This window comes from Scomber japonicus, chromosome 11 (genome assembly GCF_027409825.1).
Source record: "Scomber japonicus isolate fScoJap1 chromosome 11, fScoJap1.pri, whole genome shotgun sequence".
NCBI lineage: Eukaryota > Metazoa > Chordata > Actinopteri > Scombriformes > Scombridae > Scomber > Scomber japonicus.
Window position 1 is genome coordinate 19,469,443 of NC_070588.1, and position 11,967 is coordinate 19,481,409.

Below are 11,967 nucleotides of genomic sequence, written 5' to 3' on the forward strand. Positions count from 1 at the left end.
GTAGATGACTGGGAAAAAGGAGAGATTTATGGAAATCCTAAATTGTTCAGGTGTCAGAGATAGGAAGCACACAAGGAAGCAACTAATAAAACATTTTGAGCTCCTGATCTTCATCTAATAAATAAGAAGTTGTTCAAGTACGTGGACATTCTCAGTGTACTCCCTGTACTTTACTCACCAGCAAAATGTCTGGTCCATTTCCCCAGGATAGGAAGGGAGCACTGGGAGGAATCAACATCAACACTTCTCTCCTCCAGCAAGTATGAGTGTTGACCTTGGCAGGGAAGTTCTCGTGGCTGCTGTACGCAGAGGCTTTTCATCCCATGGGAGGAGTGCGTAGGGTAAGGCTGATGATGAGCGGAAAAGGCTGAAGTAGTTGGAACTGGGAGATGATTGCATGGAGGCAAGCTAGGAGTGTTGTCACATATCCTGTGATTAACAGTGGCAGGGTGTTGTCCCTCTCCCAGGAGAGTACAGTAGGTTAAGCAGAGGGGTTAAAGGGGACAAACACTAATGAGTAGTGCAGCTGACCAGACAGAAAATGCCACACCATGCAATTCTCCATGCAGTTGTTTGGAGTGAAGTGACACAGAGATGAACTATTCCTCTTTCACTTTTGTATCAATACATTAGGAAATACACCACTGATCTAAATTCATCTTCTCATCTGACCATGGTAAAAATACAAAATGTGTCTTTAAAGTGGCAGGAATTACATCACTTTCTTCTTCTACTGTCTGAAATGAAGCTACTGTCACATGTATTGAAAAAGATGTATTTGCAGTCACCCTAAAGCCTAGCTTGTGTTACATAACTGAAATATGATTTGCTTGGATTTTTCAGTTACATGACAGCTGGGGTGATGTTATGTTTCAGCTGAATCTGGATCGTTTTGTGTGTTTGTATATGAATTCAATGCCTCAAAATAAACACTAAAAGTCTTTCTGAAACACATTCCAGTGGAGCTGCTCAGCTGAAAAACTGTATTTCTAGGCTCTTGAGGCATGGAGGATATTAAATTGTTGGATTATTTAGACAAGAAATCACTGAGGCAAAACATTTTCTCCATATTTAATACATAACAAAACACATGTTACACATTACAATACCAAAGGAATGCCTCTGTTCTTGCAGACATATGCTTGTGTCTCATGTCTTTTCTAATCGCATAGTAAGTCAGTGTAAAAGCATACATGTGTAACCAATCACATGACACAATGAGCTCTATGTCAGCATATCAAACGAGTGTGTTTCTTCCTAAAACAGACAGTAAGAAAACTATGTAACTCAATGTTTATGACACATAAAACATTTGTCTCTTAGTGTCAAGCGGTGACACGGATCCACACACGCACATGCACGCACATGCACACAACTTTCAAAGATATGCAGTGACGTTTTTGTTATTTGGTCCCTAATAAACACTTGGTTGTTGCACATCACAGCTGCAGCCTTCAGTACATGAGCGCAATAAAGCTTTTCAGTCTGTATTTGGTCATAAATGTCTTAACTGTCTGTGGTCTATGTGCTTGACACAGCAGGATTAAAACCACATAAATATGTTTATCATTTGATGATACAAAGCAACGAGACAGTACAGTATTCATACTGTACATTTCAGAGGATACGGGAGATACAGCTCAATCTCAGTGGTCCCAGTTGAAGCATTCACACAACATTTTGGACATTTAAAAAATGAAAATAAAACTCTAAAGTTGATTTACACTGTAAATTATTTGTAGGGGATGTTGAAGGACGGAATAACACAGCCTGGCTAGCAGTTTCCCTTTGTTTCTAGTCTTTATGCTAAGCTATGTCAACTGCAAGCCAGCTGTAGCTTCATGTCTAACTGTCAGCAAGAAAGAAAATGAGCATAATTCCCCAAAATGTTGAAGTATGACCCACAGAACACACATTCACTAGATAATTCAACGACTGTAGCTGCATGCAACAACTCCAAATTGATTTATATTAATTATCTGAAGGATTGAACTGATGTGACAAAAGGTTATGATTAATAATAAGACAGCAGGACTTGAATACTGAGCCTGTCAGTGGAGTGACTAAAATGATGAGGCAGCATTGTATGAAGTGGAGCAATCCGCAGATATCAGTGTATGAATTACAACATGAAAGAGGAAAAAAAAACAGCTAAAACATACATAAATACAACTTGAAAGATTAAAAATATTACTCTGCTAATACTATCAATGCCCATCAGATTATACACAAAGTCGAGGGAGGATTTTTTGTTTAGCTTCCCTCAAACCCAATGGCAGATTTACAGACACAAACAAAATACAGTCCTACACATAGTCATTATTTTGGCTTTAAAAATGAGTAACGATATTTATATGATTTCAGTTTCAGCTCCATGTAATACAACTTAAGTGCTTTTTCAATCAGTCCGTCAAAGTCGTTATTCACAACTTCACAATTTTCTAGTTACCTCCTCTGTAAAGACAATTGCTTTCTTTTCTGTCTTTTCATTGCCATTTAATATAAAGCATATTGTGATTAGATTGTGATAACGACAAATCAGCTGTAACATATGTTTACATTGCATTATAGTCATAGTTTTAGCAACAGTGTTCAAAAAATGATCATAGAGTAGATTCAGATCAATGGTGGGTTGTCTACAGCTACAGCAGAGTACTCAGCATCGGACATGTTGTTTGTCTCAATGAGGCGTGCCAAGCCCGTCCTTGTGGAGTATTTAAAGATGAAGGCCTTCATGAGGTCATAACGGTAGTTTCTGTTGATGAAGTTGTAGAGGATGGGATTGAAACAGCAGTGGAGCAAGGACAGGCACTGAGTCAGGTGTAAAGCCACATAGATCATATTCTCCAGGCCACAGGTCAGAGGCACCAGACCCAGCTGAGAGAGGGCATCAGCCAGGAGGACGCCGTGGTACGGCCCCCAGCATCCCAGGAAAACTACGATGTAAGCCAGGATCACCCTGCAGCTCACACGACGCTCCTGATCTAATTTGGAGGATGAAGAAGAAGATGAGCGATTGAAAGCTCTGGCTAGCAGGGCATAGAACACTGCAATAACTGGGAAGGGGAGAACAAAGCCCAGCAGGGTGAAGCTCAGCTGCACTCCCACCATCCACTCCCTGGGGTTTGCCTCTGGGTACACAGGCCTGCACACCACGGTGTCCCCATGGGATGACTTCACAGTACGCAGGAAGTAAGTGTCTGGCAAGGAGGCAACCAGAGCCAGAAGCCACACCCCCACACATGCTACTGGGCGGATTAGCTTCCTGCGCGTGCCTCCCTCGTTGTCTCCATGCCGCATCACACTTAGGTAGCGGTCCACACTCATGCATGCCAGGAAGAAGATGCTGCTGAAGAGGTTGACAGAGAACATCAGGTGTGTGAATTTACACGCCACTTCACCAAAGGGCCAGTGGCCGTGCTTGTACAGTGAGCTCACCCACACAGGCAAAGTGAGACACACACACAGGTCTGCGACTGCCAGGTGGGTGATGTACATATGTGTCTCGTGGCGGGGAGTGGAGTCTCTTTGACGACAAATGTTGACCCAGAGGACCAGAGCATTAGCAGCCAGACCAACGATGCAGATAAACGTGTAGAGAACACACATGCAGTAGAGCAGTGCGCTGCGGTTGAACGCGGTGACACATATTGTTGCATCCACACCTGATAGGTTGCCAATGCCTTCAGAAAGGTTGAGATACCCCCACGACTCCCACAGGTCCTCCAAATCACTGGAGCTCAGACTCATTTTTCAGCACTGGCAGAGGACCACAGACCACTGGGAGTTAAGACACAAGACGTCTGACCTGGGATAGATCCTGTGAAAACAAGACATCAATTCATCAATTCTTGCAACATAATTTATACAGATCTAAAGATTCAATGGTACCAGGTTCTTCATCTCAACTACAGTACTACATTTAAGAAGCAATATTCTATTGCATAAAACATGGCTCATTTTACCCATGTGGACTTAAACTGCACAAGCTAATAAAATATAAATCCACTTGTGGCATGCCACCAGATCCTGAAGAATTTTAATGTGGTTAACTTGTTAAAACCCTGCTTTCATGAGTTAATAGAGGCTTTCTGTTGTTGTGTCACAAACGCAGAAGCTCTCCATGATTGATGTGAAGTCAGGGGGCAGTACAATAAATGTTTACATTAGCTCCACAAGCACCGAGTGAAGATTAGTCATAAGGAAGTGGGATCCAGAAATCCAAACAGAGTGTATTTCCGGAGCGTTCCTGGCATTCCAAGATAAAGCACCGGTCAGAGTGGGAAACCTGATGCCACTTAAAAGAATGTTTTCCTTTAACATGCTTGTTATGGTAAAAAATGAAATCCTGTGTTTCTTCTCTTCTCTTGCAGCAAGCAAGTAGAGGGAGCTGTCACCACCCAGACGATCAAAGGGAACGCTGGTCATAACCTTGATTACGTCATTTTACAACATCTGAAACTAATAACACATGCACACAATTTCAAATAGCTACATATATGTACAGAGTAAGGTGACTGAAGCAATATGCAAGATTGAAGAAGCAGCTTGGCAAGCCAATAATCCAGTGTAATTCTGCCAAAATGCCAAAGTAGCCATGGTGAAATTCATCCCTGCAAGGCTGCATCAGCCTAGTCTTCACAGTTTGTGCTGTGATGTCTCTCTCAGCTCCTCTAACTGGCAGCCTGCCAGAGGTGAGAGGTGACAGATCAAAACCAGAACACGAGCGGTTTAACACTCCTGTTGCCCCTGAGTGGCTCTTACGCCCACAGAGTGAATTGTGTGCAGAGATCAGCAGGAGGCTTGACGCCTGCAAAATGGTCCGACCGTGATATAAATGAGGGTCACCAACCACTGAGCGACGCAGCAGGCTGAGAGGCAGTGAAATGAGACCACTTCAGACATCTGTTGCAGGCTTGTGCTGTATGTACACAGGAACACTGCCACAAAGAGGCTGATTGTAGGAAGAGGAAGGTTTCTTTTACTGAAAATAAGTATGTACAAAGCCTCCTGGACCCGCTTAAGATATGCAGCATTTATTATGTCTACCTGTAATCAGTTTACTTGAATATTTACATTTTATGCTATTATACACATCCAGTCCACTACAGGTCAGGGGCAAATATTCAACGGAAGATTACCCGACAACTACTAAGCAAAAACGCCCCAAATTAGCTGGGTTCAGGCACTCAGTTGTCATGATTTCATGCTTTTCTTAGTCAAACATTATGGTAAACTGAATATCTTTGGGTTTTTGACTGTAAGACATTTTAAAAAGCTGTGGGAACTATAATGGATATTTAAAAATCTGTTAATCGAGAAGATGACTGGTGGATGAATCGATAATGAAAATAATCATTGGTTGCAGCCCCAACAGCTTGTAAAAACTGATTAGTTGTTGCAACTGTTGGTGCATCTAGACCAGCTGCAACAATGAAAGCAGTTTACATGTAAATCCATCAAACAGGGTCTGACAGGGTCTATGGTTGGGCAATATGACAATATACTGTCAACCATCTTGTTGCAAATCATTAAATGTGGAAATGTTACATTTTTATATGATTACTGCATCCGTTTTATGAACTACCTTGATTTTTGGGGCATTTAATCCAACAGATAAGCAAAAAACTAAAATCCCATCTGGCTATTTATGGCTATCTATGAACAATTCATTGCAGTATAACATGTACAGGAGGCAATGAGTAATCTCAATTTTGACACATGCAGGGATTTTGTTGTAATGGGGTGTTACTACATTTATTGCTACATTTTACTTAGTAATGGATCTAAATAGGTCTTCCACCACTGCCTGAGATAAAATGTCAATGTCAGAAAGCTGACCTTTAATTTTACTCTCAGCTACTTTAAGAAATTGGAGACACTGGAGAAAGCTATTCCATTGTAACAGGGGGATTTTCTATGCTGAGATAATCCCTTACAATGGTCTCTGTCTAATTCCCTTATATTATATGGAAAATACCTGGAGGTGCCAGGTAGCCCCACAGGCTTCAAGGTAATTAACCTTTTAACACCCACACCATCAGATAACAGCTGCCCACCTCTGTATCTCTCTCTCTCTCTCTCTCTCTCTCTCTCTCTCTCTCTCTCTCTCTCCGTGTGTGTCTCTCTCTCTCTTCCCCTAGCATTCAACTCGAGAGCATCCAGTTACAAATTAGCTGAAAACGGCTTTTGTCTCTCAATACACAGACAATAAAAGCGATTGAAGGACATTTTCATGTGCTAATGGTGCCTACAAGAATAGCGCAGGTGCACCATGTTTGTCAGAAGCTTCCTCAATCAGTCTTTCAGTCAAAGCTTTCTGTGGTTAAGATAAAATCACTGCCTTAAAAAAAGGGACATGGATGATCCCACGCACATAAACAGTAAATGCGTTTCCTTGGCGCGGTTACGCAAAAGAGATCCCACACTGCTTCTGACGACAAGCACACACAATGTCATTGTTGCCATTGTTGATTTGTTCCATGCTGGAAACAAACTTCTCTTATCAGATGTCATGTCAGCTCACAGTAGCCTGACTCGGTGCTTGAATGGGGTGGTAAATAAACAGTGCGGAAAGACCACTGGGAAAGATGGAGAGATACTGATAAATCACTCAAACGTTATTGAAATGTTCCTAAAATAGCTTTATGTTATATCAGAAACAATAGAGAACTTGATTCATTCTGGTTTGCTACCTGTGACAATTCAAAGTTGTCCAAATCTATCCCATAAACTATTTCCATTCGAGAGCACAGACAACGCAAGTTTCGAGCATCTTTCGGGATAACTAAATGTGGTTAGAAAGCTGAAAAACCTGAACGCTCACTTCTACTTCGCCACACAAGCCAATTCTTGCAGCTTACCTTTGTTTTTGTTGTTGTTGTTTTTAAGTCTTCCTCTCTCCAAAAACTCCTTTTCTCAAATTAGTTTTCGCTTAGGTTTTGGCTGTTAAAGAATAGCTTCAGCTTCTCTGCAGGAAAACTTGGCGCTTTCCTCCCCGTCCTAAATGAATCTGAGCTTGTTCCTCGCTCTGCACTTGCTGATACTCACAAGAGTTACGCCTCCAAGGCTGGCCCTAAAGGCAGTGCGTAGTGGCATGGCATCTCCTGAGGCGCACAATGAACAGCAGGCAGTTCAGCGAGTTTCGGTCAAGGAGGAGAAAAAAAAGCAGAATTTCCTGCTTTCCTCACACCATACAGTATAAATGACACACAATGTAACATGTCATACAACCATTATTGAATGTGCACCTTACCTCAAGTTTTTGGCATACGGGTCTTAATCTTTTCTATAACGTATATTGTAGCTACGTGTTGTGTACATGTATAGCACAATATCCTATTTGAATTATTATAATTATACATTCATGCGTGAACGTTGTAGGAATGTGGCTCCCATGCAAGAAAAAATACAATAAAAGGTATGCAAACGTAAGAAATTGTGCAATTTAAAATGACACTGGACCTGTTTAAGTGCTGCACACGTGTTTTCTTAATGATTTTATCACAATGTAGTAACTGCTCTATATAATACTGAAACATACATAATAAATCTACATAATAAATCAGTTTCATGCAACATTTAGCATGAAATGTATCATTTTTTAAAACATGGAATGCAAAGTAGACTATATACTGTAGAGCATACCAGGTTACTTATTTAGAGGCTGCACACATGCCCCTTAACAGTTATTCAGTCACATTTTGATATGCTTTAGTAACTACTATAAAATAATGCCATCTTTCAATCTGTGGCATATAGGGCAAACACATGCACAATGTATATTAACCACATTCATACAACGGCGGGGGAAGTGCCCTTTGAGTGCCACACCCCAGAGTTACCCAAATATGAAACCAGACATGCAGACAGTCAGTAAACCACATTTACTGCCCTCAGCTGCCACCCAAAACCAACAAACGGGTTGAGCCCAACATCTACTCCCACAGAGGTAACTGAAAAAACACCCTCTGAATAACGAATGACACCAAAACTTATGTTAATGATTTGGTTTACATTTTAACCTGAGGCCAGGATCATTTTTTGAAGAAATCTGCCCACAAAATTAAGATGGCAAAAATGTTAATTTTTATATTTTATGTCTTTTGACAATGCAATACTTTGCACTAATTTCATCTGTAGATCCCTTGTTGTTTCATTGTTTCATTGTTTCATTGTTGTTTGAGCCTTTATTCAATCTCAGTTTAGGCACACTCTCTTAGAAGCAGAACAAAGCCTGGCGGGTGGCTCATGTGTTTTCTGAAAGCCACTGAAAGCTCACCTGCAGCTCTGGTGGCCTCGCAGCTGCTTCCACCAGGGCAATTAACCCCAAGTTCAATACAAAGCAGCATCACAAAAAGGAGAAATTGTAAAAAACACTGATTAATTATTTTTGAATTGCCAAATGATGGTAACATTGTTTGATAAAGCTCATAAGTCAAAGCAGCTATTTTGATATGTGCAGTAAATGAACTATTGTCTTAACCAGGTGGAGTGTGTCCAGCTTGTTTTTACTGGAAAAAGATATGAGTGACCATACAGGTCACCCTACTGAAGTTTATTATGACTGTATTCAGTGATGAAATACAGCCAGCAGGCTACACTGACCTCATTAAAGACCAGAGTGGTAAAGTCAGTTTCAATGAGGCTTTAAAGAGAGCTCCTACTACGCACGCATACCCATTGTCCTCCGTATCAGGAGCATCAGGGGGGATTTGTAAGCCTTTCTGATAAGCATCCGTAGCCTTGCAGACTGCTGCCAACCTCTGTTCTGCAGTCCTCATTCACAGGGAAGCTGAGCTGGGAAAAGCAGGGGTGTGTGTATGTGTGCGGTGTGTGTGTATGAATTTTAGGTTGAAGCCTTAGTTTAAAGTTATGGTAAGTTTAGGGTCAAAAATCAGTGGAAAGGTAAACAGAATAAAATGATAATTGAGTTTAGCTATAAGCGAATTATATTTATGTATGATCAAGGATTTTGAGTTTATTTTGATACATTTGTGGTGCTCCGAGCAGAATGATGACGTTTGGTTACTTTTCTGTTCTGCTCTTGTGTTGGTTTAAGGAAATGAACAGACAACAGTGAACTGCCTTAGATCATCAGTCAAGACTTGACTTGGACTGACAGACTAGATGAAAACCTATTTAATGTGATATCAGAACAGAAGCTGTAAGAACATAGTTATGCCCAGCTAGTTTGAGAGCATAACAAAGCAGGGAGGACCACACAGCAAGAGCTCAAATGAAGAAAGTAATTTATTAAGGTTAACAAATGTAATCAAACAAGAGTTTTAAAGTAAAAAAAAACATGAACCAAGGCTACTTTTAACACAATAAAAAAAAAAAAAAAGTTAAGTGCCTGAAATGCACTGGTCCTTCCAGGAGGGCCAGAGAGTGAGAGAGGGACATCTTGAACTTCCCCGGTTTAAAAAGGCTCCCAACAAGTGACCTCAATCACTTGTTGAGGAGGGAGGGACCAGACCATCTAGGGAAGAGAGAAAACAGGAGAGTAGAAAGCAAGGCAGACAAACCCCTTTACTATGGGAGGCCTAAGGCCATCAACCCCCCCCCCCCACCACCACCACCACCACCATAAAACGAAGACCCCTAATGAAAAGGTCTTCGGTACATCAAACAGGGGCTCTAGACAATGTGTCAGCCATTACATTATCCCGACCTTTAATATGACGTACCTCCAATGTGTAGGGCTGGAGAAACACTAACCAGCAGCAAAGAGATGGAGTTCACAGAATAACTCAAAAAGAGGAGTAACACAGATTGTAGCAAAGTTTTCAAATGAAGAGCAAGGAAGCAGACAATAATGAAAACATAAAAAAGTGAAGCAACTGGAGGAGCATCTCAACCAGTTGGACACTGAAATCCTGGTGCTCAGGAAGGCAAAGGAGGATCTCCCCGAGGGGCTCGCTGAGAACTCAAACCAGCAGCGAACAGATTGAACTTCTCCAGAATGAGAAAACTTGGCAGATCAAGTGAAACACTCTGGGTGAGATGTTCACAAAGGAGCTGGATGAGAAAGAAAAGACCTGGGAGGCCCAAGTCAAACAGATGCAGGAGGAGAAGAAGCATCTGGATGTACTCTGTCTGGAAAAGAAAAAGGTGAGATGCTTCTGGTCTCACAAGAATAAGGCAAAGACCGAAACCAAGCAGACAGGGGTGCAGAAAGAAACAGTCAGAAGGCAAAAATGATGAGAAAAGGAAAGAAAAAGAGAAGACATGAAAAAAACAGAAAAAGGAGGGTTTTTGGAACTCAATGCACAAGAAAAAGAAGTATAACAGCATCAGAACGTGGTAGTAAGCTGTTGGCTCCCTCTCCCTACATCCTCCCTCCTTTCCTCCATCCCGTATCAATTATAAATACTTCATTAAAGTTCTGTTTTAAAAATGTGTCTGCCTCTTTAAGTAAAGATATATCAGTACAACTGTATGACTTCATACTGTGACTGTAAAAAAGCGCTGTTATCAAATATTAAGTCTGTGAGTTATGATTTAAACGAGATTAAATCTCCATTTAGGCAGGATAAACATTAGAGGGGGAAGTAGAGTATGAATAACTGAACTGTGCTCCACCAGTCAAAGTCCATAAATTCATTTAAAATCAAAGATAAAAAACACCTCAGAACTTGCCTTAGAAGTTTTATTCAGTATCAAAGTAATCCAGTTTTTGTTTAAAACCTAATATAGCATACTTTAAATGGCACCAAGTTCATATAACAGGGGCCATCATGTACAGGAGAATGCAGAGGGGGTAGACTGCCCCGTGAGCTTCTTCTCACAAAAATTTAACAAGCATCAATACAACTACTAGTGATTGAAAAGGAGGCTTTGGCACTTGTTTGGGCTCTGTAGCATTTTGATGTCTATGTCGGCTGTGGGGTATCTCTGTTTACAGTTTTGACTGACCATAACCCCCTCACCTTTTTGAAGTCACTGCAAAACCCTAATCAGAGGCTAATGAGGTGGTTGCTGTTCCCGCAGCCATATAACTTAGACATCCAACACATTAAGGGAACTGACAATGTAATTGTGGACGCACAGTCTCGGGCACCTTAGTCTATTCATCTGCATGCTGTGTCCCATTTCCATGCTCTCCGCTGCTCATCTCTCGGCTCTTCATTCCCTTAAAATGCTCCTCTGGTACTAAGACTGCTGGGTTGGTGAGGATGGAGGTATGTGCTAGAGGATGCAGCCTGGAAGGAGTGCAGTACTGCTCGTCAGCTGTTGGTAATGTATTAACCATGACAGATTGGGACATATTGTTTGTATAATGTCAATTGTTCGATGTATGCCATGAGGTGGAACCTCATTCTAATGGAGGGGGGTGTTACGACCCCTCCCTTTCTGCTCACCATGATGCAGTTGATCACTTCCTGCAGGAGCTGGCAGTCAGGGAGGGTTGTTAGGGCAAGGTGCTTATACCTAGCTAGGCCTCTACCAAGATGATAAATGCCAGCCTGGTCTCATTCTTTCTCTCTCTCTCTCTCCTATAGGCTCCACGCCGCTACAGGTTCTAGGTTTGTTTTGGTGTTTTCTTTTGCATTCAACAAGAGCACGCAACAGCAGGAGCACACAAATGTCATCCACACACTACATTCTTATGCCGCTCCACATTGAGCCAGTTACACATAAGGCAGAAGGGGAATAGCAGTATCAACCTGTAGCTCACATTAAAACAGCCCATTTCACTTTTTAAACCTTAAGGAAATGTTGTCTGAGATAAGACCATTCAGCTACGTTTTGTCAGAAAAATGTACTAGTTAAAAATCTGAATGAAAAATAATATATTTACAGTTGTTGAGTGATGCAATATTTCTTTTTTTTAAAGTATATTTTTTGCGTTTAATGTAGATGGTAGAGAGAGACAGGAAATGGGAGGCAGAGAGGGGGGAATGACATGCAGGATTTGAACCAGGGTCGCCTGTAGTGAGGACTGTAGCCTCAACACATGGGGCA

The 11,967-nt window shown here is 41.4% G+C and overlaps 1 protein-coding gene across 1 annotated transcript; it reads right to left on the bottom strand.

Moving 5' to 3' along the window:
* Positions 1-1,057: 1,057 nt before the first annotated feature.
* On the bottom strand, positions 1,058-7,000 carry ackr3a (atypical chemokine receptor 3a). The gene is made up of 2 exons (XM_053329056.1): positions 6,864-7,000; positions 1,058-3,820 (listed from the first exon to the last, which is right to left on the bottom strand). The coding sequence occupies exon 2, from the start codon at positions 3,748-3,750 to the stop codon at positions 2,617-2,619; it is 1,134 nt and encodes a 377-aa protein (XP_053185031.1). The 5' UTR covers positions 3,751-3,820; positions 6,864-7,000; the 3' UTR covers positions 1,058-2,616.
* Positions 7,001-11,967: the final 4,967 nt, after the last annotated feature.